This window comes from Calidris pugnax, unplaced genomic scaffold (assembly GCF_001431845.1).
Source record: "Calidris pugnax isolate Ruff unplaced genomic scaffold, ASM143184v1 scaffold36, whole genome shotgun sequence".
NCBI classification, from domain to species: Eukaryota; Metazoa; Chordata; class Aves; order Charadriiformes; family Scolopacidae; genus Calidris; species Calidris pugnax.
This window is the reverse complement of record NW_015090825.1, coordinates 3686998-3712731: the sequence shown is the minus strand read 5'-3', so window position 1 is coordinate 3712731 and position 25734 is coordinate 3686998. Positions and strand designations below refer to the sequence as shown.

The following is a 25734-nucleotide window of genomic DNA, read 5'->3' as shown; positions in this document are numbered from 1 at the left end:
GTGACCCCACTGGGGGTGGGTCTGTTCCTGAAGGACTGCACCCTGTGGAAGGCACCCACACTGGACCAGGTCGTGAAGAACTGCAGCCCATGGGGAGGGTGTTGGGGAAGTTAATGGAGAACTGTCTGCAGGGAAGGGACCTCAGCTCCTTGTGAAGGAAGGGCACAGTTGGCTTTATACATCTGCTGTGTGGACATGGAGGCCCTGCCACACCTACACAAGTTTATAAGGGGTCTGGGAGGCAGCTGCTCCTTCTTTCTGTGCTCTCTTGGGGTATTCCTCCTTCAGACTGTGTAGCTGAGGAACGAGCTGGCACATGAATAATGCAGTTTCCAGCTACTGAGTATCCTTGTGGGCTGAAGGGAGGGAAAGGCCACTTTACGATGACATCAACTTGGGTTATTCTCATGGCTCAGAGCCATGGATGCTGCCATGAAGACCTAGGCCATTGATTCTCTCAGGCTTTTGAGAAAGAAAAGGAATTGTGCCTGCCACCCCCCAAAAAAGATATTTGTGGGTTTGTTTGGTTTTTTTTAAAGTTGTTCTTTTGATGTGTATCTGTACACCTACTAGGCTGAATGGGTTGAGTGATCCATGAGGAAATTTAAGTGTGAACATTACATTATATAAAGGTGCTCAGAACATTGACTGAGACCTTCATTATTTTTTCTGAATAGAATAAACAAAATAAAAATTATTTAAGATAACTACATAGGCACTAAAAAAATTACTGCTTTGTCTACTCCGGAATACTGGGGTGGAATTTTACAGCATCAAATTTGTGTATAAAAGAAACCTTCTGTAAGATAATGAAGTTCTTTGATGCAAAACTTAATAGTTTTACCTTACTCTCCCTACTGGTAGTGAATACTTGATAATTCCTAATGATACTCTCTTCATACCTTGGGTAGCAATCTGTTCGTTCCACATCTGAAAACAGTTCTGTAATGTAATTTCTCCATAAAATCCTGCTACTAACCATATCTAAACTAATTAGGCACAGTCAGAAACAACCTAAAAATGTAGCAGGCTCGCTGAATGAGCAGATTTGGAATTTGGCACTGTTCCTACTACATAACTTGATTGGGATGCTGTTACCGATGCCTTCCTTTCTGGGTCACAAGAGCCAGATTTCTGTGTCTTTTCTGATCTTTTCCACCCTCGAGCAGTACCCTGGGCAGCGGGGAGCAGCCGGCACGTCGCTGCCTTGCTGGGGCTCTTCTGCCTCTTCATGGCAGCTGGGGAAGCAGGTATGTGTGTCAGGGAGATCTGCAAGGGCGCAATGGGTGCTCACCAGTCCTGTTTTCAGTGTGTTTTCAGTGACCAGTAGCAGCAGTGCAAGTGAGATTTTTTCCTCGGAGCTTTTCATACAGTGCTGGGTGTGGAGCAGAGGCTGGCAAGATCTCTAATCAGGGCCATCACATCCACTTTTTTATTTCTAGCTTGATTTTTATGTAGTTCAACAAAAGCTCTTAAACTGTCGGCTCCCATGTTTGTCCAAATTTTAGCAAATTTACCATATAACCCAGATACAGAGAGCATGATCCCTGGGAATTAAATCCTCCCACTGAAGAAGACACCAAATGAATACTAGGCAATTAATATCATAATAAGAGAATGCTTGAAAGTCCTTGTAGAAGATGACTATAGAAATAAGCCATGAGATATCCTGTCAGTATGGCAGAAACTGAAAAAAAAAACCCTGTCATTTTGGTTTCTATAAGCTTGTATTGGGTTTGTGGTGCAAGGTTTTGGTAGTGGGGGTGGGAGGGTCACAGGGGTGGCTTCTGTCAGAAGCTGCTGGAAGCTTCCCCCTTATCCAATACAGCCAATGCCAGCTGGCTCCAAGTCAGACCCACTGCTGGCCAAGGTGACCATCAGTGATGGTGGCAGCACCTTTGTGATAACATCATTAAGAGGGGAGTGTGGTGGGGAAATCCTGTGTGGCAGCAGCCAGAAGAGAGGAGTGAAAATGTGTGAGAAAAGCAACTCTGCAGACACCAAGGTCAGTAAAGAAGGAGGGGGAGAAGGTGCTCCAGACACCAGAGTGGACATTCCCCTCCAGCCCATGCTGAAGATCATGGTCAGGCAGGCTGTCCCCCTGTAGCACATGGAGGTTAACGGTAGAGCAGGTGGGTGTCTGAAGGAGGCTGTGAGCCCATGGGAAGCCCATGCTGGAGCAGGCTTCTGGCAGGACCTGTTGCCCCATAGAGAGAGGAGCCCGTGCTGGAGTGGGTTTGCTGGCAGGACTTGTGACCCCACTGGGGGTGGGTCTGTTCCTGAAGGACTGCACCCTGTGGAAGGCACCCACACTGGACCAGGTCGTGAAGAACTGCAGCCCATGGGGAGGGTGTTGGGGAAGTTAATGGAGAACTGTCTGCAGGGAAGGGACCTCACAGTGGAGCAGGGGAAGAGTGTGAGGAGTCCTCCCCTGAGGATGAAGGAGCAGCAGAGACAGCAACCCCTGTACCACTCGGGGGGAGGAGGCAGAGAAACTCAGGAGTGAGGTTGAGCCCAGGAAGAAGGGAGAGGTGAGGGGAAGATGTTTCAAAATTTGGTTTTACTTCTCAGTAGCCTATTCTGACTTCTAATTGGCAATAAATTAATTTAATTTCCTCGAGTCGAGTCTGTTAGGAGTGAGGTTGAGCCCAGGAAGAAGGGAGAGGTGAGGGGAAGATGTTTCAAAATTTGGTTTTACTTCTCAGTAGCCTATTCTGACTTCTAATTGGCAATAAATTAATTTAATTTCCTCGAGTCGAGTCTGTTTTGCCCATGACAGGAATTGGTGAGTGATCATTCCCTGTCCTTATTTCAACCCATGAGCCTTTTGTTATATTTTCTCCCCCCATGTCCAGCTGCGGAGGGAGTGATAGAGTGGCTTTGGTGAGCATCAGCCAGGGTCAACCCGCCACAAAGCTTTGTACTTACCAGGTTTGGTGGCTTCTGTGTAATTACCCTCTGTAACAGTGATCTTTCCTGTGGTTTTAACAACAAGATAAAACTCTGAAGGAAGTCATAGTATGCAAATCTTCCATTTTTCTTTAAATCATATTTTGTTGTTGTGTGGTTAATTTCCCCTTCACTTAAATCCAAATTGAACTTCTATATCTGCTATATCTGAAATGCAAGGAAAGAATATTCATTTTGGCACTTTTAAAAATAGCCAGGCATTTTCCTCTGTTCCCAAGTATTAGCAGGGATATGAGACAGGCCATCAGTTACAGTGACTGGTGCACACGTATGTTATGCAGTTCTTGCTCTAGGCAGGTATATGCATATGCCTCTACTTACAGCATGGCAGTTCCCATTTTACAGAATTTCAGGGGACTGATAACACGTCATTTTGATTTTAAATGCACAAGAATTACTCCTTCACTGAGATAAAAGATCTGATAAGCTAACAGCTTCTTATAGCCAGGACTTTACATTCGATTATACAGGTGCATACTGTCTTATTACACATGCAAACATCCTAACAAAGGCATAGAAAATCCTCTCTCCACAAGAGAGCACAACAGAAGCTCAGCATAGGTCAGCTCTTGTAAGAGTAAAATCCAGGGTCTTTGCAAATCAGTGGGCATTCAACCATCAAGACCAGCGCAACCAGAAGACTGATGAATCTATTTACTCAAATATCCCCAGGCACAAGTAAGGGTAGTGTATTGGGAAGGTGATGAGATAACTTGTGTACATACTGTAAGTACCCACAAGCAAAGCCATGCACTCCTTTTCCAAGGAATAGTTAATTCTGAGTAGGGACATGAATGTATTGCACCCAAGGCTAATGTAAGCTATTCTGCTCTGCAATAGCAGCGTGGTACCTCAAGCAATTATGGAGTGGTTGACTCTTACTAGAGGCCAGATGTTCCTCTGGCTGGGACACCAGAAAGAAAACAGAAAGCATCTGTGAATAAATAACGTACTTTTCAGATGGCAACGAACCTAGGAAGTCTGACACTGGGATTTCTCCTAGATTGCTGACATCCTTCTCTTTGCACACTTTCAGTATGTCTCTCCAGGAATGTTGGATGTTCTTTCTTATCTTAGTTTCTATTGTTTCACAGTTAAGGACAGGTGCAGAACAAGTTGTTGTTGTCGGTGGACGACTGGATGCTGGTATCTAAAAGCGAGAGACAATGTTAATTTTTTTCTATTGGGTTTTACTGGTTGTGTAGACAAACCATCAGATGAGAAATCTGGTTTCTGGTCTTCCAGACTTGAGGTTAATTTAAACCACTTCTAAGTCTGATTTGAATTGTATCTGCAAAACTGCAGGTAAAAGTGTGAAAACACTCTTAGCTGTTCATTTAATGGGCCTTGACCTCTTTTCCTTTGTTTGGTTTAATCTGTAAATCATTTAAAGTTTCTCCAAACAGCTTCTTATAAAGAGACAGATACCATGTTCATAAAAAGCTATGTAGTGCCATCTTAGAACAAACCAACCAACCAGTGGAAAGACACAGAATGACAAAATAACATTGCTTTGATTTGTTACTGGCAGAACTCCTGGTCCTATGCCAAGCCACATGAGAGGACCCTGGGGCTCGGTGTCTTTTTGATTGCTGCCCCAGCAGTACTGTGGTTGAGCTGGAAGTAAAGCCTCAGCCTGCCATGTACGATACCTGCACAAGGGGCATTTATGCTTCCAGATCCAATCTATAATCTCATATTTGGTGAGACTTCCCAGTGCTCTGTTGAGGGTCTCACTGGTGCGGACTTGCTGAGGCCTCGTACACATTTCCATGCAATGAATGCTGCAGGAACACTCATCCTGATCAGTGTTCAGGCTAGTTGTTGAGGTCTTTCCAACAGCCATAAATCTGGGGAGATTGAAATTCCCTTCCTATTGTCTTACACTGTCCCACCTAACATTCACAGACAGTAATGGGGAATTGTCCTTTGCTTTCTCTGGGACTGGATCAAAGCAGGAAGGATGTATGAAGCTAATTGTCTGGGCTTCTCAAGAAAGAGCCTATAGTTAATGCGATAATTGAGCTAGCAATGGGCCAATGTTTAGATTCACCAGCCCTGACAAGTTGTTTGCATCTTTAATTTGTTCAATCTGTTATTTCTTTTTCAGTAGCTAAACATCTCCATATAGAAGTAGTCAGAAAATCCAAGCATGTTCCAGGCACTGAATAACTCTAAATATTTTATTTTTCTGTTGAAGGTTTGGTTGTAGCCAGAGAATGTGGACTAGGTAGGTGCAGCTCCACAAAAGGGATGTTTATTTTTTCTGCTTGTAATCATTTACCTTCCTGTGAATTCTAGCACTAGGGTAAGAGGCCAGCATAGCAGTGGAGAGGACCAAAATGTGTTATTGACATGAAGTATAGGTATGGATGCAAAAATGAAGCAGAACTACTACATTCCTCATCCACTTCTCTTACCTCTCTTAAAGGTAACTTGCCTCATGAAAATCCAGAAAATTCATAAAACAACCACACTTACGCTTTTTTGCCCTACTAGAGAAGATGATGTCTTGGGACGTTCAGGCTGAGAAAACACGCATGGGTCCTGCATGCTATGGGCAGCTGGCTTGGTAGAAGTTGCAGAGCTAGTTACACCAAGAGCCCTTGATGGTACCGTTACAACTTCTGAGCTGAACTTCTTCAAAAAGACATCATACTTCAATTGTCCACCAGCACTGAAATTCACTGTGTTCCAAAGATTTTCGAACTAATGAAGAAGCAAAAGATGACTTTTGTAAATGCTATTTTTACAACAGAATCCCCTTGCCTACTAAGAATACGACAAAACATATCAAAAAGAAAAGGAGAGGATGCCTTGGAATAGAAGGAATCCTAGAGCCCATATTACTAAAAAAAAATCACAGCTTCTCTGCAGAAGCCTGCACAAGACCGGGAAAACAATGAAAAAAGGATTTCTGCAGGACATTTTTTAATTGAATTGGGCCCTTTGTGTGCTATTTAAACTACTAAACCCTGTGATTAGACACAGTGATTGAGCTGCAGTATAGAAGAATAACGCTTTAACATGAGATGTAAATCAAATACATGGTGCACCTGTATCCTGGCTAAGTACCATTGAGGCAAATTTCTCATGCTATCAGGTGCACCTAAGTTATACCACCATCTCAAGAGGCCATTAAGGCTCCTCAGTTATTGTATTTGCATAAACAAATTATTTCACCCTGAGGGCAAAAATTAATGAGCACCAAAAAAACATAGCAGGAAATGTTTACAGCCCTTAGAATCACATATAGTTACGATGTATGGTCAGGAATTGCACCTCTACAATACAGCCAGCCTACAGGAGACCTGGGTGCAGCTGCTGATACCCTTGCTTCTTCTGCCTGTGGAGGTCCATGGGGGTGCTTGGGCCAACACGGGGCAAGTAGCCCACTGTCTGGGTTACATATGGAATAATAAGGACAACGTTGGCCTGATTTCCTGCTGAACAGCACTTTATTCAGTAAGTTGCTGCACTGAATTAAATGGAACTGCTCATGATATAAGTAACTAATCAAAGGAAGGATTATCACAGCCTGCCCTTAAATGAGCTGCACTCATTTTGCGAGTGTTTCAAGAGTCATCAGTATGCCTTTTTAGGGTCTTCATTATTGATTTTTAATATAAATCTAATTGGGAACCTCAGATTGCTTTTGATTTGATCTTTTTCGGCAGAGACTTAAACCCTAAAGGAAACTAGTCACCTCTTTGATGCATGTGCCAAGTTGCAGTCAAACTTCAAAGGGCAAAGGATACATTTTGATTTTCCTTTCAACTTTCCCCCATTGGCCTGGCTGCTACCACATTATGAATTATAAACAATTCTATTTTGCGCTTGTGATTATACTTCACACTTCATACGAGGATCTCAAAATGTATTACAAACTTCAATTAAATAGAACAATACCCTGATGAGCTGGGTTAGCTATAGTTAGAAACTATTTCAACAGCCACCAAAGTTTAGCCATTTGGGGGATCGTAGATAGTGCAAGCAAGTCAAAGGAGTTCAAGCAGAGAAAAGTGCCTGTGATAAAAAGGGGGATATCAGTGGGCAAGATATTAATCAACGCCTTGCTTGCAGTGTGTTTACCATCTTTAGCCTTTTATGAAAAAAGGTCACAGTATCAGAAATTCAGAAGACCAAGAGGCCAAATGTCAGGAAGAAATTCTTCATCCACTGCTTGATACAGACTCCAGCTGAGCCTTGCTAATAGCAAACAGTAAGTGGCCATCATCCAGAAAAGGATAAAAGAAGACATTTTCTGTGAAGTCATCCAGACTATGACTACTAGTAACACTTCTGTAACAACTCTGAGCAGTGACAACAGCCAGAACGGCAGGGGTTTGGATTAGCAGTGGCAAACCCTGTACCCAGATTGGAAGGCTCTCCTGGGGCATCTTCATATAGATATACGTAGGCTTATCTCTGAGAGGCCTGTCAAAATCAAAATATCTCTGGAGATACAGGGCTTGAGTCTCACTCACACAAAGGCTGCTGCTTATATAAATGAGGCTCCTCAGGCCTGCTTCTCGTTGCTATTATGGATGACAGTTTCTATCAAGATTTTTTTTTCTTCACTTGTCTGAGGTTCTTTTAAGTATAAAATAGCTCCTGTGTCCCTTTGCTTCTTCTTGAGAGTAAAGTAGACAGGATCTAGTCTGGAGGACTCTTCAGCTTGAGACGCCTGCCTTAATGCCTCCAAAAAAAGAAAGAAACCAAGGGATTTTTCACAGCTCAGGAAGGTATGAGTTCTTCTGCCTCGGCCAGGGCTCAGCCACCAGCTCAACCTGTCACTTCTGCTCAGTTCACAGGGGTGAGGAAAGAGTAACCCCACATTCTCACTCCTGCTTTCACCTGGTGTTGAGGCTCCAGCTTCAGGTCTGGCACTTGCACTTGGTACCTCACCAGAGGTGTGGCTATGAGGAATAGAGCACACAGACCATTGTGGGTTTTTTTCTGCTATTTTCAAGGGGGAAATGGAAATATTTTTCTTTCCAGTGCTTTCATCTGCAACTTTAGCATTGCCTGATAACATGGCAGGCTGTTCCATCCCTTTGCTGTAATTACAAGCAGGCCCTGCTCCTGTCTGCAACTTATAGTCACAAATGCTGGGCCAAGAACTCAGAGGGTATATCTGCAATGTGCAAAGTGTGGAAATAATTTTCTGTAGTGCAGACATGTGTACGAGGTTGGAGGCTCTCTGTCTTGTCTTTCAGTTTGCTACCAAACGGCATTGACGCAACCGTGAGCATGAAGGTTAGAGTGCTGTTAAGTAAAATCTGAAATCTTTTAGTCAAGGTTCCCCCCGTTTTGCTATTTTCCCAATCATTGGACAAGGAAAACATCACATGGAACTAGCGTTAGCAAAGATAAAAAAAATGGCCCTTGCAATTTAAGTTCAGGTGAAGCAGAATCTCATGACTGGCCTTTCAGGTTCCTCTGAGACTAGCACTGGGCTAATCAGATGGGTTGTACTGCCATATTCACACCTTGACTTCAGTCACTCAAGCTAAATTCAAGGTTACATAAACTCTGCTAATCTGAGGGAATCTTTAATGTGGGGGGACCTTTAGCCGAGAGGTGCCCGGGAAATGTCAAATGCTTGCCCCTTTCTTTGTCCAAGGAGGGCAGGACAAAATAGCTACTGAGAAAAAGGAATTTGCATTAGCTCCCCATGGAAATACTTTTTATTTCACGCTGAGAAGGCTTTTTCCCCCATCAACTGGAAGTGGATTAACTTAAAACTGAAAAAAGAAACTTTTAAAATAGCAAATATACAGATAAAGAGCTAGTGAAAGAGAACTACTGCACTGTAAATTCACACCTTCGCTATTAGCAATAGCATCTCCATGACTTTGCTTTAGAAAGCCTGTGATTATTATAGTTCATAACCATACTCAGAGATAAGGAAAAAAATAAGCTTCCACAAATGTAGCAACAAATGTTCATGGAATGATAGTCTTAAAACGTTTTCATTTCATCCAAATTTTTAAACTCCTTGCCTATACACAACAATATGCAAACACATGTCTCTAACCATAGCCAATTTACCCAGTTGTACACTTAAATTAACAAGACAAAATAATATGGTGTTCTTACTTGTTCTTCAGTCAGCCGCTGGTGTCGGGTACGTATATCCCAGAACTCCTCTTTTGATACTGTATTATCTTTTGAAGAGGCAATACCTTTAAGCTCCTGTGCAATTGTGTCAAAGCCAGCAGTCACTACTTCTTGTACCTGTGAGAGGATGCCTCTCTCTGACAGCTCCCAAGAAGATTTAGGCGGAATGACTTTTCGCCCTTCCTCAGTCTAGACAAAAAACATACACAGAGAATCAGTAATGGATCCATTGAATAAATTATGGCATTATGGCATCGCGGGATGGCATTCAGCCAGCCGAAGAGGGAAATGTCCGTGGAGAAGGCAGCCTTCGAGATCCCGCAGGCAGTAAAACCTGCTTCCAGGAATTCTGGCTTGCACCACAAAAGAGAGAAGGGGCTATGCAAGTAGTTAAGGGGAAAAAAATAGACTCTCTATAAACGTGATCCAACTGGTGACAGGCCAACAAAAGCACAGGATTCCAAGACTGACCTAAACTTTTACAAAGGTCTAAAAAATTGGGTGATCTTACAAAGAGGGCTATTCTGTTAATGCAGAAAAAAAGGGAAGTGAGAGCTAACTAGCCCAAATATCCCAAACGTATTCTTCTCATCTGAATAGTCTTTAGCAAGCAGTGGAAATCTCTTTGACTGGAAAGGCACTTCAGTCCCGAGATGAAAGAGAGGGCAATTATTTCCCTTTCCTTTCTAAGTTCCAGGTATATTTATGGTGGTACTTTTTAATCCGGTCATCCACAGTAGAGATACTGCAGCTAAACGATGCAGTGGAAGGCTGCAAAGGTGCAGAATCTGTGAGAGGAAAGGGGGTTGGGTACAAATGTGTTAATGCTAGCACAAGATGTGCACAACCCCCTTTTTTTTCCAGTGTGTTGCTTTCAAATCTAACACCAGTGTATGGCTTCAAAAACCTCCTATGGGAGCTTATGGCTAACTAAACCCGCATTATACATCATTCTGCAGGGTAGAAATCGACACTTTGAGTAAATGCAGTAAAAGGTCATATGACAAGCAGAAATAAAAAGGACAAAATAGAGTTGGTTGGAATAAACTGCAAAGTAAAGCACTCTAAGCTTTGGTATAGGCATACCTGAGAACACCAGAATTCTCACTATGCATGCAAAAAGCTACATTTCATAAAATTAAATAGCAATGAAGTCTATTCAACATCTACATTCAACCTCCAGCAAACTTCAATTTTTAAAATGAAACCAATTTTTAGTTATAAAATTAGTCTCAAGAATGGCACAATGTGGAATAATAATAAAAAAAACCACAGTATCAGAATTTTGAAGAAGAAACTACTTATTTTCTGACTTTCCACCCACTGCACTGTCTAAAGTAAAGATGTAAAATATCTTGAAAGCAAAGTTTTCGCAAACACAAGTGGCAGCCAGTTTTACTATAGCTGTGGTAAGAATTGCTGGTAAAACAACAGCAAAAAAATATCTGGTTTTGGTTCAAAGACATCTCTTTACAGCACGCTAAATGTTACCATCATATTTTATACCCCCATGTTTAAGCATATGAGCTTTGCCACCTTCTTGCTCCGTGCAATATGAAATACCAAAAAAGAAACAGATGGCTTTTGGTCCTGCACTCCTGTTTCCTTGTCACGTCTCACATGATCATTATAACTGGATGGAAAAGAAAATATGTTTCTTACAGAACTGCGAGAAACCTGCCTCATAATCAGAAAAGGCTCCACTATCTTCAGATGCAAATAACGCTTTTCAATATTAACCTTGCTTTACATAAAACATACGTGTGGAATAGACATTAGGTCTGCGTTATTACTAGGAGGAGAAATATGAGAAGTGGAATCGCGCAGGCAGACGGGGAAGCTGGTCCGTGCTGCAGTCAGGAAATGAAGATTGCCAGGCACGGTCCAGCACTGGGTGCACCTTCTGCCTGCCTGCCATTACTGCAACTAAAACACACTGCACCGCTGCTTTTAATCATTGTAATGAAGCCAAAGACATAGGGAAAGTGTTACTGCACTGCAACCTTTTAAAGAACCATATTTTGGGAGTGCAAGCTTTCCTAGCATATTTAATTTCAAGAACTTTTTGTTTATGTCACGAGGCCTAAAGCCCTTTGATCTTAAAATGGTTGGAGTCAATAAATAAATAAATAAGCCACTTGTACTTCTTGTAAACCGTAGACTGAAACTAGAAACCTTTTGTATTCAGTTATAGTGTTATATTCATTTACCACATGCAGTTAGTACATTCAGTGGATATCTGTAACTCTACCATCTGCAGCCAAAATAATCACCTTTAGCTAAAATAACAGAGCTGGAACCTAAATTCTCAGAATCTGGTTTGGGCATACGGACATTTAAGTACCATCTCTCCATTTGAAACCAACTCTATACACAGCACAGGTACTTTTCTTAGCTTTGCTATGTCTCACTTCAGCCTCAAAAGGGAGCAACAGCAATGAAGCCGCCTCAGAGCTGTGTATCCTGTCTCTCAGTAGTGCTTACGGATCATTTATAGAAGAGCTTTTTGTTGGGTGAAAAAGGGGTTACTTCTCTTTTAGCTGATCTCCTGACATTCGCTGCCGTGTGCTCCACTCATCCCTTCAAGCTCTGTAGCTTGGGAGGACCATGTAAATCCACTTTCACCTCCTACTTTCACCAAGAGAGGGAGAGCATTATTACGAGGCTTTTCTTATGGGCTACCCTATGCAGCACACTCGCTGTTCAAAGCAGGGCTGTATTTTTCCTCTTCAGAAAGTTCCCTGCACAGCCTCATGTCCTTTTCTATAAATGGCATAACTATGCTGATTAGTAATAAAAGAAGGCTCCGCCACCCACACCTGCTCAGTGAAGCTCCGTTCTTGCAGCTCCTTCTTATTTCAGGAAGAATTTTCTACTAAGAGGAATTCTTAATTAAAAAGTAAATCGCTACATCAAGATAAATGACAATTTCTCTGGTCCTCTTCCCTGCCCTGTCACAAGTCTGACCTCTCTCCCTTTCTGGGGAGACTCAGAAAGCAAAGGTCTTGGGAAACTGCTTACACAAGAATGCCCTTGTATCTCCCCCTGAAAAAGGATGCTTTCTCCTCTTTGTACATGAGAATGACCTTTGCCAGAAGTAATCATCCTTTTGACAGCTTACACAGTTTTGGAGGCTTCTGTGCTTAGACCATGGGCACTCCTTTACCCTAACAACACATATCTCCAAGTTGTTTTCCATAAATGCTCTTCCCTAAAGATGTGTAGAAGCAGCAGAGTTAGTTGTCTGAGCGTGGCTTGGGGTGGAAAAGCATTTTTCTTCTCGTGTTCGGGTAACCAGCAATTCACCAGCCAGTTTTAGGTCTCAGTCCCAGCACTACAGAGAAGCTTGTATTTTATCGCTGGGTTACAAGTCGAGCTGTATCCTCGTCTGGCAGTGATCAGTCTAGCTCCATTAACCTGACTGCTGATTTACGCCTGCTGAGGACTTGATAGCTGGTGTGCAACAGGAGCTTGCAATAATAAACCCAATTATAAATAAAAGATGAAAACTCCATTGAGGGTCATTCTGTAATGTACCGTTTTCCTTTAGACCAATGGTTTGCAGCAGACAGATTCAAGTTTCGAGGTCACATTTCCAGGATAAAATACTCTTGGTAGTGTTTAGAATATGTAACGGCGTTCAATGGTTTGACACAATTTGACACAATGAGTCAAAGGTAGCCCATGTGCCAAGCTCTGCTTTGTCTAGAAAAAAGCCACGGTCCTCTAAATGTAATTAAAATGACTGTTGTATTAAATAAAGATGAAATATGAAGCCTATGTAGGACTAGGTAGAGAAGCAGGAGTCACAGCAAGGCTTCCCTGCTTCTGCCTGCCCACCACTGTCTGGTCCATCAGCGGTTCATCTGATGGCCTAATACTACGTTCCTTACTTTCCATAATCCCTGCTTTCGCCTTTTCCACCCCTCTTAGTAAACACAGAGTGAAAGAAAGGCTTCCTTCCCAAGGAACAATTTGCCATTTTAAAATTCCATTGGACCCTTCTCTTCATGGCTAAGGAGAAGGAAGGCGAGGTACAGCTTTGGTAGGCATTGTCAATGGGGAAAGACACCAAAACAGATATCCCAGCACAACGAGGGACAGCACATTGTAGTCATGGGGAGGGCACTGAGCAGAAGAGCATGGGCGAGGAAGGTGAATTTTCAAACCATTTTCACCATGGATAAGGAGAAACATGGCCTTAGGTCACGGCATAAGGAAAGCTTTAACATTTCTCAGCCTGAGGCAGATGTAATACTGGAAAATAGATGCAAACATGCAGGTGTCCAGAAGGGGTGTTTCCCTGGAGCACAGCTGTTCTACACGGGGACAGACAAAGTCTGTGGTGCTGCTGGCTGAGGATAGGGATGTAACAAGCCTGCCAGCTGATCACTGCCGCTGGTGAAATTGGTCATGACTGATGACAGTCAGTTGTCTGGTCAAATCAGTGGCCCACAACAGGAGGCCTTAAATGTTCAACAAATGAGGAGAGCGAATAACGAATAAACCTGTAAAACTCTCACCCCCAGGACAGGGAAAAGCACCACCTTTGTAGAGCAGGTCCTTACATATTCCTGGCGTAATTTCACAGGTAGGTCATGGCACTAAAACAAACTTCGGCTCCCCACACCTGGATGCAGTGCACAAGGGCTGGGTTAGTAACAGTGCTGGATCTCAGAAGCAAGGCTGTGGAAAGAGTGGGGATGTCACCTCTCTGTCACATGGGATTTTTTTTAAGCTCTGAACCTGTACAGTTACAACAGACACACTGTAGTGTTGCACTCAGTGCCTTTCATCACTTGCGGGTAAATCAGTTATCTCAATTCCTGCCCTTGAATGGGCACAAACGATGATCTGTCCCTTCTCCCCACCATCTCCTCAAACTGAACCGATCTCTTTCTACTCACTGCTGGATTTGACAGTTGACTAAGCTTACAGCAAACCACTCATCTCCAGAAAGGCTAAACAACAAATTATTTGCCCTGATCATCATCCCTCCTTTTCCCGTATACTCCCCACTACAGTGCAGCTGTGCTGAACCTGTACAGACAACTTGCTGTTCAGACCTGACCAACACACCCTGAACTATCACTTTTAATACGTTCTTTACTTTTCTTTTTTTTTTTTTTCCCCTTCCACATCTGAAAAAGCTCACAGTGAGTACATTTTATTTTGGGGTTGGGGAGGGTGGTGTGTGTGTGCCTGATCCTCAGGTGCAGCTTTCATTAGGCTGGACTGCATTAGCCACTTATTCTAATGCAGAGTAGCTCCACTCAAGCCTTATCAATCACAAGACTGGCAGGTCAGTCAAGAAAAGTTCATGATGCATATTCCTATCTCCATGGTCTGCACTTTTCCAAATATCCTCGGAGAGTCCACTGGTGGTTAACAGCACCCCATCTAAGAAAACATCCTCTCTCTCCTTCCTCAGCTCTTCTGCACTTGCTTAGCAACACCCAAGCTACATGCCATAACTTTGATTCTTTCTTATTTGAATATTAAGATGCAATAATATTGTTTAAAACACTTTATATTTCTTTAATTCTATTTTTCTCTAGACCCAGACCTCTACAGAGCTGCATTTCAGTGGGCATCCTGCTCACATACAGCTGCTGTAGGGTGTATTCTAGATAGTTAATCAGAATTTAAAGCTCATCAACATATGTCAAAGACATCAAAAGATCCATGTGACACATAAAACATTTAGAAATAATTTCCACAAGATTTCTTTCAACTCCCCTTATTCAGCTGTTTTCTAAGGAAAAAAAAATACAACTTAAACCTGTATGGCTTTTGGGTTTGTGAATGTTTGCCTTTGTGGTTGTGGGTTTTATTTATGAGGTGCCATTCGAGACAAAAGTCATCCCAGGCTCATACTTTACTAGTTCAGTAAATTTTCCATACTTTAATGATCAAGCTACATACTTTACTTGTTACTTTTTTAATATACTTCAGTGATCAAATTGTATAGCGTAATGATCAGTTTTCCTAACGTGCCTGAATGAGTTGCATACCTCATTAATTTAGATACGTTACTTTACAGGCCAAAATTGTAGCGTGTTTGGATGAAGCGAATAATTTAACAACCAGCCTCCTCTCAGAACCTGCACGGGAGCCCAGGAATACGTGCGAACCCAGGGTGGGATGGAATTGCAAAGGCATGGGAAATTTTGGGTCGAACCCAAAATGAAAACATGAGATTGGAGAGCATCTGGAAGCTGAACCAGCACTGCAAAACCTGGTTCGCATTTGTTTAGTCTTTTCGAAAATGTTCCCTTGTGGATTAATTTGGGCGCTTAATGATGGATTTATCCCTTTTGACCCTAACACAGCACAGAAAACTGTTCAAGGTGAATTCCCAATATTGAGGAAAAAAAAGCAGTACAGGCTCCATTTCTGTCATGGACTGAGTACCTCCTGACAGATGTGGACATAGCTTATTTTTTTGTGAAGTTGAGGTGGAAAGTATTTAGCGTCTTGGAGGACTAACTGTTAAAGAGTCTTTATGTCAAAACATACACCCTTGTGGAGTTTGATCCCAGGAGTGTGCAGCTTGTCAAGTTGTTATGGAGGCTTAGCACCTACTTGAAGGATGAGAAGACATTACAGCAAACCCTTGCCTAACAAAAGCAGCTTCCTATTCTAAAGTTAACAGGAAAGCTTCCTGCTGGGTCAATATTACAGCTCACAAATACATTCTTAAAATAATTTACATGGATATGTTATATTTCATACAATTGGTCTTTGTGCTGCTGTGACTCAGTTGAAACTTAGCGAATTTGTATTAGCATAAAAGCAGGAAAAGCGGAAATGCAGCATTTTCTAACCTATACAATGTATTCCACTGTTTTACACTTGAGAACCGTGCAATCTATTATATCTGTTAAGACTGCATTTTAATTTTAATAAGCTGCAAATATAAATATTTTAAAATACCCAACTATTTTAAAAATAACTAAAAGTAAATGTAGTCCTGCCACTAAGGACAAAGTAACAGTTGCACAACTATAAATATTAATGCTAAATTTACAGAGAATAAAATACATTTAAGCAACCTTATAAAATTTTGAATAAAGCTACACTTAGAATAAGCACTTTGGTAAAGCTATGCCTATTGGTACCTGACACGCATAGATAAACTCTCTAACCCTCTACCAAGCCTGTAACAGGTTACAAACGTCTGGAGCTGTTTATGGATCCTCCTTCATTTGAAACCTGTGGTCTCCCCTCCTCCTCCTCCGAAATTATCTGAAGCCTTACAGACTTTGACTCGGGACTTGAAGAGGCTGAGACAGATCTCTCACTGGTTTTCCAGCTCCTACTTTACGACACAAGATTTAATCACCGTATAGCTCTGTACAGATTTGTTTAGCACAACATTCTATTATCACCATGGCAATAAAGTGGTAGGCTTTTTATATGCTTTTCCATTGGGTGATGATTATTATTTTTCTCATTTTATTTGTGCTTCGAGCATATACTTTTGGAAATGAAACATAGTTACTTCTTACAACATAAGATGCAAGTTAATACTTACTTTTTTTTTGGTTTTGTTTTTTTTTTGTTTTGTTTTTTTTTTGTTTTGTTTTTTTTTTGTTTTGTTTTTTTTTTGTTTTGTTTTTTTTTTGTTTTGTTTTTTTTTTTTTTTTTAGAACTGTGTTGTATCCAGCTAGTAACCAGCTTTCACATCCTTAGCCAAGTTCAGAAATGAGCTGTAAGGCAATGTCATTTGGACTCCTGCACCCTCAGATCTACTTATTCCCAGTCCCTGCCGGGTAAGGCAGACAAAGGGGGGAGAAGCCAGAGGAAAGGGGAGGACTGTGAAATTAAAAATCGGACAGAGATGTCTTCATGTCTTTTCCTTACACCTTTTGATAAGGTTCCTGCTATTTACAAACACAGTAAGACAAAATGCCCAAGAAGGAAGAATTCAAGTTATTTAAATAGACCTAAACATTCCAAAAAAGAAGCTGTTTTTAGGGATCATTTAGCAGTTCACATGGAAATACCTAAGACCCATATGCCTTTTACTTTTAGGTATTTTACACGTGAAGAAACAAACCACATTTCTCAGAATCCCACTTATTTTGAAGCTTTCATTTCTTTTAAAAATGTGCTGCAATTGTTGAAATAAGCCCAAAATAGCCTGTATTTCTGTGCCACATGTAAATATAAATATGGAAACAAACAACAACCTGCAGTAAAAGCGACAAGGCATTATATCAAGTATCCAAATATTCCAGAAAAAGCAGTGGTTAAGACAAGAGAGTAAACAAAAATATTTGAGGGCTGACTTAAATTAAAATATTTTAAATTAAACTCAGCATATTTAATCTGCCTTTTGTTTCCCTCTCTCCCACACCCCACCCCAGTAGACAGAATCATGTTGACTGGCAAAACCAGTGCTACCATATCCAAAGGACATGGAAAGGAATCCCTTGAACACAAGGATTCCGTTTATTTTGTTCTGTAATATGAAAGTTTGATCTGTGTTACAAACTGGAAGTCTTACGGGAAAAGAAAGCATTGAGTATATAGTATGCATTGCACTGAGTCTGGTGAAAATACATGGGAAATGATTATACTGACAGAGAGGACCCATCTAACTCTTAAACTATTTGTTATGAAATGTCAAAGGTCTATATCCAGCTGTAGAAATGTCATGGATGGGATATGACGGGTTTGTGGCTTTTTCAACCAGTTGGACTCTAGGAACTGTGCTTTCAGATCTGCCTCTTTCTAACAAAATATTTTATTATAAGCTTATGTCGTTAGGGTCCCCGACCGCATAGGTGGCAGCAACTATTACCCAAAAAAATGCCTCAGAAAACAATTGAGAACTTCCTTATTTTCTCATGTAAGGGAAATAAGGAAAAGTTCTGCTTTTCCACAGCATGGTGGACAGAGTTTGGCTCTCCATGGAGAAAACTTGTTGGTTCCTGAAAATATATTAACCAACAAATGATATCCTAAAGGACTAAATGGATGATTTTTTCATGCTAAAAGTAATTTTCAAATCATACCCTCAGAAGACAAAACTGTGACCTTCTCCATTCCCAAGACACGCAGATATGAGAAGACAGATATTGTCTTCTATAAAAATTTAACGAACACTAACCTGTGCTATTGAATTTATCTATTTCTTTTTTTAATAATGCAGAGCACAGGAAGGATTTTTTTTTCCTCTTACTATGAAAAATGTAAAATGATTGTATAAATATTTCAGTATCCTGTTCAATAGTTAGCCTATGTGGCCAAAAAAGGCAATGTGGCCCCAACAAGTTTACGAATATCACAGGAGTCTCCAGAGTGTGAAAAGAGATTTCTGTCAAGAAACAGCGTCTCCCATGGTAATACATTTTTGGGGGTGCTTGTACCAGTGACATCACTAGCGATGTCTTTGTTGGAAGTCTGCATTCTTTTTAACTGCCAGACAGAGTCCAAAAATTGAGATTTCAGAAATACAGCCATTGATGACAGGGAATTTCTACCCCCATCGTCTTCCCAGCCACTGTTCCCCTCCCTTGTGTGGGCAGCAGCTCTTCCATGGCCATACTCAGCTGATCAGACTTTTGTCAGGTTGAAATTCCCTGCCCAGGGTCATTGGGCAGGAAGAGGAAAACTGGTTTTGAAGCAAGGCAGGCAGGAGGACCACATTGCTGGAGATACAGTGGTAGCAAGACCATCTTTGCAATCATAAGCCTGCCTCTAAAGCCATGAGCTTAAACTGGACCTGAAATTGCCAGTGCAGATGAGATGGCTCTATATTTCCCTGTGATAGCAGCATTTCCTTCAAGGTCTTTTTATTATTTCCCATGCATGAAAACAATCTTACTGTGGCACCAAGAATTATTTATTCTTAGAGGCTGCTGCATTTCAGTAGACTCCAACACAACAGTCTAGGGCTACTTAATATACGGCATTTTTTCGTTCAGGGCTTTCAAAATTCTAGAGAGAAGGGGTTCTTTTTATTGTTCTCGTTTTACAGGTGGGAAAACCAGGAAACTTGCTGCTCGACAGCTAGTGCACCTTATCTGTCTGTGTCAGAATCAGAAGCAGCCAAGAGTGTAAATGCAGACAGTTGCAGAGCCCCAGCTGACAGGTGCTAACTTCTGCAGCCACTGGAATGTGCTCACATCCGATCATGTGTCTTTATCCTCAGTTGCTACACGATCCTTTCATCTGATCAAACCACAACGCCTGCCTCCAGTAGCACGTTATATCTACTTATAAAAAGTCTCAGCTTAGGAAACTCAACAGAGCTATTTGAAAGACGTGATATTTACAAGGTTGGGACATAACTTACAGATGACTGGAGGAGGAAAAGGGGTTTTGGGAAGGGAGGAAGGTCCTGATAATTTGCTGTTCCCTTTTTCCTTTCCAATCCTTACCTTCACAAAACTTCTAGGATTGATTTGATACGCTTGTTTCGTGGAGTTACCAGAATACAATCAATTAAAAAGTCTGCAGTTGTCAAAAGATGCTATTTCTACATAAGCCAAGGTTATTGGTAGAGATAATTACGAGTAGAAAAGTTTGGAAGCCTCTGGGTTAAGTCCCCAGCCAGGCAGAAAAAAAAAAAAAAAAAAAAAACATAAAATAATGCAGTGACCACATGAAACTTACCTCGTACAACAAATCAAAAGATGATGCAACTATTTCTTTTATCTTAATTAGGGCCTGTTCTAAGCTGAGTGCTGCACAGAAAAAAAAAAAAAAAAAAAGACATTAAATTAGATGCAGTGACCACATGAAACTTACCTCGTACAACAAATCAAAAGATGATGCAACTATTTCTTTTATCTTAATTAGGGCCTGTTCTAAGCTGAGTGCTGCAAAGCTTGCAGGTGGTGCAGCCTGCTTTTGTCTCTGTTGGTATTTACATGCTCTGCCATCATCAATTGCTCTCAGGAAATCAAAATAAGAGAGCTTGCTGTCATGAATGCTGATTCCTAAGCAAAGGGAAAAACACAGAATGAGATATCAATGATTTTAAATAATTGTCTCACTGTTGTCTGTATTGATTAATTATTATGATGTAGTATTTGTACTGCAGCAGTGCTTCAGGACACACTTGTGCTGTCAGTGTATAAATTTTCTTAGTTGCAGCCCAAGCTCTCTCTCAGGTCTAAGCCACCAATCTTGTCATTTAAATGCAACCACGCTCTCAGATGCAGGGCCAGGCCAACCTCCAGAGGCTTAAGAGGAGACCCGTTTTAGCCTGGGCGCAAGTCCACAACCTTCCAGTACACCAGCATTAACTTTGTGCTCTTTAAACACAGCATAATATTTTGATCCCAATCTACTGCTGAGTTTACTATCCCCAGGGAAGCTGGAGGACATGTAGGCTCCCAACCTTGTCCTTGAATCTCCTTTTCAGGTCACAGTGTAAACACAGTTTGATTGACTCTGTTGAGGAGTAGATGTTCAGTGTGCTAAGTGCTGCTACTTTCCTTTGACTTTCTGCTTTACAAAAATACCTTTGACTCACAGATGCTGAAGTGCTGCTTAAGCCACCCAATATGTTGTGTTCATGACAGTTTTGAGAGAAAACAGCAGAACCACATACAGCCTGGTAAGCTGTTACCAGACACAAGCTAGGACATCCAGTGATACGTTTCGTGGATGTACCAGCACAGGTCTGTACTCACTCATGATTTATCTACCATGGGAGGAACCAGAACAGGTTCCATACGATGCTTCTCCTTATGTTTGTGATAGAAGGTCTTACCTTCCCTCTCACCCTGTACTTCACTCTGCGTGGTTTCACGGGCCACTAGAGAACTATTTTGCCAGTTCTTTGCAGGACTCAGCCTCACGGTGTCTCAGGCACTGGTCCTCCTTCCTTTGGTGTGTCCACTGAGCTACACAAAGGGCCTGCACATCTGGCCCAGCAGCTCCTGCCATGGACTTGTGGTACACTGCGTCCAGTGAGGGTTTCTCTCCAGTGGGGGTTTCTCTCCTGATCACTTGTGGTCAGGCTGTACCTAGGAGCCCAACCCACGGGCTCTGCAGGCTGTACTCAGAACTTCCCAAATTTCTGTCTGTCAGCCGAAACATCTGCTGGATCACAGACACTGGGGAATTTCATGTTCTGTCACATCGGAAATTCAGTGGGTTACAGAGCTGACTACAGATAGCTCCAGGTAACAACAGTGAATATATTTTTGCATCAAATATCAGCATGGGGAAAGATGAGCTCTTGCATATGATTTAGGGATTATTATTTTTTTTTTTCAGAAGACTTTGTTACCAAATTAAATTAATTTTTATTCAAAGATATTTTACCATAAAAAGACTGGAATTAAATCAAGCTTTACATACGCAGAAAATAGAGGAAAATAAAGTTACTTAGCATGGAAGACTAAGACAAAATGAATAGCACTAACCATTACATGAAGAGCTACTTTCTTCCAATGTCCTGTGACTTGTGATCACTTAAGGAAAAGACACTTGGTATATGTTAAACAAGGACTTCAAGACTATCTAATGAGCCTGTAGGGTTCATCACCACAAGGGTTACAACAGCAGGGGCTTGCTCTGCTCTTGCTTAGCTAGTATAAAGCCAGTGCAGTCAGATTATGGAATTTCCTACCACTGAAAGACAATCAGAGAGTCTCCAGAGTACAGTATACATTGAGTGTTTTTGTTACAGATCCAGTGGCTCCCATGGAATTATTCCAGGTTGACCTTCAGTTACCATCTATGGAGAGGATTTTAATAAAATCTAATAATTTCACAGCCAATTATCAGAACTATGGATTCTTTACACCCATGTATTAAGTAGACAATTCCTATGCTGCAGGGAAAAGGCTGGACTTTTTTTAATCTTGCATTCATCTTTTTTGTTAGAATTATGGTCAAAGCGAGCCCTAGAGAGGCAAGATTTGACAGAGGAGATGGACCCACTACACAACCCTGATTTTCTTCTTTAAGACTGAATTACTGTAACGTACTTTTATCATCTGTTTCCACAGTAAATCACTGGGGACCAATGCCTCAGCTACCAATCACCAGAATATCCAGTTACAAGAATGTCTAATTAATGGGGAGAGCCAGTAAAACAAAGAGGAAGCTTTATAAAACAGGCTGGAAAAGAAATTAACTATAGACCCCATATCTGCTAGTAAGAAAAAAAAAATATTCAAGAGCCCTGATTTTGCATCTTGCAGCTGCACAGCACTCCCACATACTACCCGTGTCAAGCTGGCTCCAATATTGGAGACAGTGTGTGGAAAAGGAAATAATCAACACCATTTCAGCAGAGAAATAAATTGCCAAGTGGGCATTAAAATTTTAGTAATAAAACTAAATGCATATGCTAATCTACTCTGTATTATTTAGAAAAGACTATTTTGGATCAAGAAAGGAATAATCTGCACAAAATTACAATGAATAGAGGTGTTTATCATCAAGAGGTCTTTGAGAAAGAAACAAGCAGCAGATTCCTATCAAGGTTTCAATTCATAAAGAGTTGATCACCTAATTAAAGGTGAACTGTGAAAAGACTTTGTTAATTTTATTTAAAAAAATAAGTCTAGTCTGGCAGGCTGTGGAGAACAAAACCCAGTGCTGCCAGGCATATGACCTTTAGGGGACTATTCAGTGCAGAGAACCCCAGGCTACCTAATGTTGGAGCAGGTTCTTTGTGTTTTTTCAGCCTCTACAGAAGAGATTTTTCTTCTTACGCATATTAGCACAGAGAATTAAAAGCATAGTTTTGCATGGCAGCAGCACTGGATCTTTGAAAGTTATTGCTATTTATTAAGATTAAGCACTGGATCTTTGAAAGTTATTGCTATTTTTTAAGATTATTTAATTCTGTTTCTATTTTGAACAGGATCTGTTTCACACAATTGCTCTATTAAATTGAAATTAAATAAGTAAAACAAACTAGCAAACAAATACACATACTTAAAGCATACCTTATTACGTAAGAAGCCATTTCACTCTCATTATCTGCAGAATTACCTAAAAAGATTTTTCACTTATATGCAGTTTTAAGCATGTTGGGATCTCCACCCGTTTTAACAGACCTTCTTATATGCTTAACATGAGGTAGGAGCTTATAGGCTTTGCTGGGTGTGACCACAGAGGTGCTTAGGAGATAACCATACAAACCTGTTTAGAAGGCTACTGATCATGGTCAATGTAATAGTTGAATTGTTGTAGTATCCTGAGTAGGTCACATACTGTTACATAGCCATCTCTATTTTTATCCATTTTATGAAAGGCCTTATTGAAATCTTGGAAGTAATCCCTAAATTTATCTCTGAAAGAGAGCAGATGTTTATTTTAGCTCCTTTGTTAAATCAGATAAAAAGGATACAAACAAATATACAAAACAGGGGTGGAGGGGCAGAGAAAAATTTTGAGCTTATTTGTGTGTGGTAAGTTCATATAATTTATTCAAAGACTGCCAAATTGTTCACAAACAAACCTCAAACCCAACATCCCCCCGTTTAATTTGCACATGGAATTGCATGGCTTGAGCCTCCCATTGTAAACAAATGCTCCTTGGGTGATTAACTGGCAACTCTCCCCATTCAGAACTGCAGCCACAAAACACAGTGCTCTCTGTTAAAGCACGTCCTGATTTCAGTTACAAAATATTTAGTACAGCTGTTAAAATGATAAGGGTTTGGCAGCACACTTTCTGCAATTTGAGGCTCCTGAAACTTTGACATAGGAAAGAAGAGCTATTTCAGCAAATTGTTAGATCTGAGCAAAACCTGGAGCAGTGCAGGGCCTGACCCATGCCCAAGGCAAGAAGAGCAGAACTTCTGCTGACTCACGTGGGCTTTGGATCAGCACCTTAAAACCTCTGTGAAGTATTTATCATTTCTTACGCATGATCAAATTCAGGCCTCAAAATCTTTACTCTTTCTCCCACTTTATTCTGTCACTTCACTGACATCAGAGTCCTTTTGATCAAACTTTGGGAACCCAAGCAATATCCCTCTCTGCTTCTCGATTCAACAAAAGCCTCTGTATTTTGGCTCAAGAGGACAAAGCAGGTACAGACACTTCAATTTACTGTGTGGTTTCAACTAGCAAAGTTGCTTAAGGTTAATGTAAGTTAAAATAGTTGTGAATTGGTCTTGATGTAGATTACAAAGTATACATTAAATTATCTACGTGTATGTGGCACTTACAAGATGATATCCTTATGGCAAAAATGACCAGTTTAGATCTGGGCTAATACCTACAGCCGTACACCATTCGCTTTTGGGATTGCTCTTTCTGATGGCTCTAGGGTTACAGAACGTGGAGGCTGAGTCTTTGCAGAGTCAGGATTTGTAGTATAAAAGGCTTATTACAGTGATAACACAGATCAACGGTGTAACCCACACATCCAAGCATGATTCGTTGCCTCAGCCTCTCACTGAGCCTGTCTGTGGGTCTAACAGCTCAGACCAGTTCTCTCTGCTCCTTGTTAAGCCACCATCAATCAGCCAGGACCTGAGCCTTACACCGTCTTCTTCATATGAACACCATTGCAATCAGTTGCTATAAGGCTAACACAGGACGTGCTAAACCTCGTATGCATTTTAGCAGAGTCTTCTCACAGCTCTCATAGATCCACTCAGAGGCATCTGGTCTCAGCTGCAGTCACTGGTGCTGTCTTTCCTCTCACGGCATTGCAGAATCCTTGGGTTTTCCACTTGTTCTCAAGAAGCTGTAAGTTCAGTACAGCTTTTACAAGAAAAATAGGTTTTCCTTGGCAATTTTTTCTCCTAAGAATCTGTCCTTTTGGACTTTGCACTTCATGTGAACCAAGAGTAATTTCTCCACAGACCTCTTGGTCCAGGTAACACTCTTGCCTATGCAAACAGCATCACCTACCTTAAAAAATCAGAATTATAATATGACTTGTGTGGGTTGTTAGCAATTTATTATATGTTTCAGACCCATCATATCTTCCACTGTTATATGGACTAATTTGGGAGCACTGGGAGTCTCTGCTTAACCAACTTTCAGCTGCCAAGAAACCCTTTTTCAATGACATGTCTCTCAAGTTCAGTGAAAGTATGGATCACTTCTCAGCTCCACAAGCTTTGCTTGAACCATCTTTTAACAGTTTTAACTCAGCTCACCATTGCATTCAGGATATCTGGATATCCTTCATTCCTTACAAATCATTTCAGGTCAGAGCTTCTGAAGAGGGCACCATTGCTAGGCAAAAATTTCTGGGACTCCATAACCAAGCAAACAGAGCATCAACATGTGCCATCACATGCTCTGTGGCTAAATTAAATCCAAATGCAATTTTAGGCTAATGCCCAAGTCAGATACTTACAACAGGTTCAGATGAATCAAGGTGTGGTCTTTTCTGTCACATTTTTCAGCTGCCTTGTGAGTGTCCTGCACTCTGTCAGGCATGTCAGATCATAATACATTGACACCACTGTGCTGTAAACCCTGAAGTGTGTGCTGCTAACCACAGAAAACTCTCATCTGAATTGGTCATGTGGGCTTGGTATGAGATGCCCTCACTATCCAACAGGTGGTAACCTTCATGACTTCCTGCATTGTGCCATCTGTACAGCCTCTCCAAACGCAGCCCACTTTCTTCTCAAATAGGATAATTCTTTTTTAATAGTATTTCCAGGTGTTATGTCACTTTTTGTGTTTTCAAGA

General features: G+C 41.2%; 1 protein-coding gene across 5 annotated transcripts in view; it reads right to left on the bottom strand.

Annotated features, from left to right (window-relative positions):
• Positions 1 to 25734, bottom strand: part of LOC106886813 (EF-hand calcium-binding domain-containing protein 6-like) — a 52444-nt gene that overhangs the window by 8929 nt on the left and 17781 nt on the right. For 3 of the 5 annotated variants that reach the window (XR_001411743.1, XM_014940043.1, XM_014940045.1), the window contains 6 exons: positions 23215 to 23365; positions 19855 to 20045; positions 9073 to 9282; positions 5452 to 5679; positions 3943 to 4120; positions 2929 to 3117 (listed from right to left, as the gene is read on the bottom strand). Coding sequence is in view for 4 of the 5 variants with exons in the window: in XM_014940043.1 (XP_014795529.1) it covers positions 23227 to 23365 (139 nt within the window). In the remaining variant the exon portion in view is untranslated. Of the gene's footprint in view, positions 1 to 2928; positions 3118 to 3923; positions 4121 to 5451; positions 5680 to 9072; positions 9283 to 19854; positions 20046 to 23214; positions 23366 to 25734 lie in introns of all 5 variants that reach the window. The other 2 variants (XM_014940044.1, XM_014940046.1) reach the window with 2 other exon arrangements.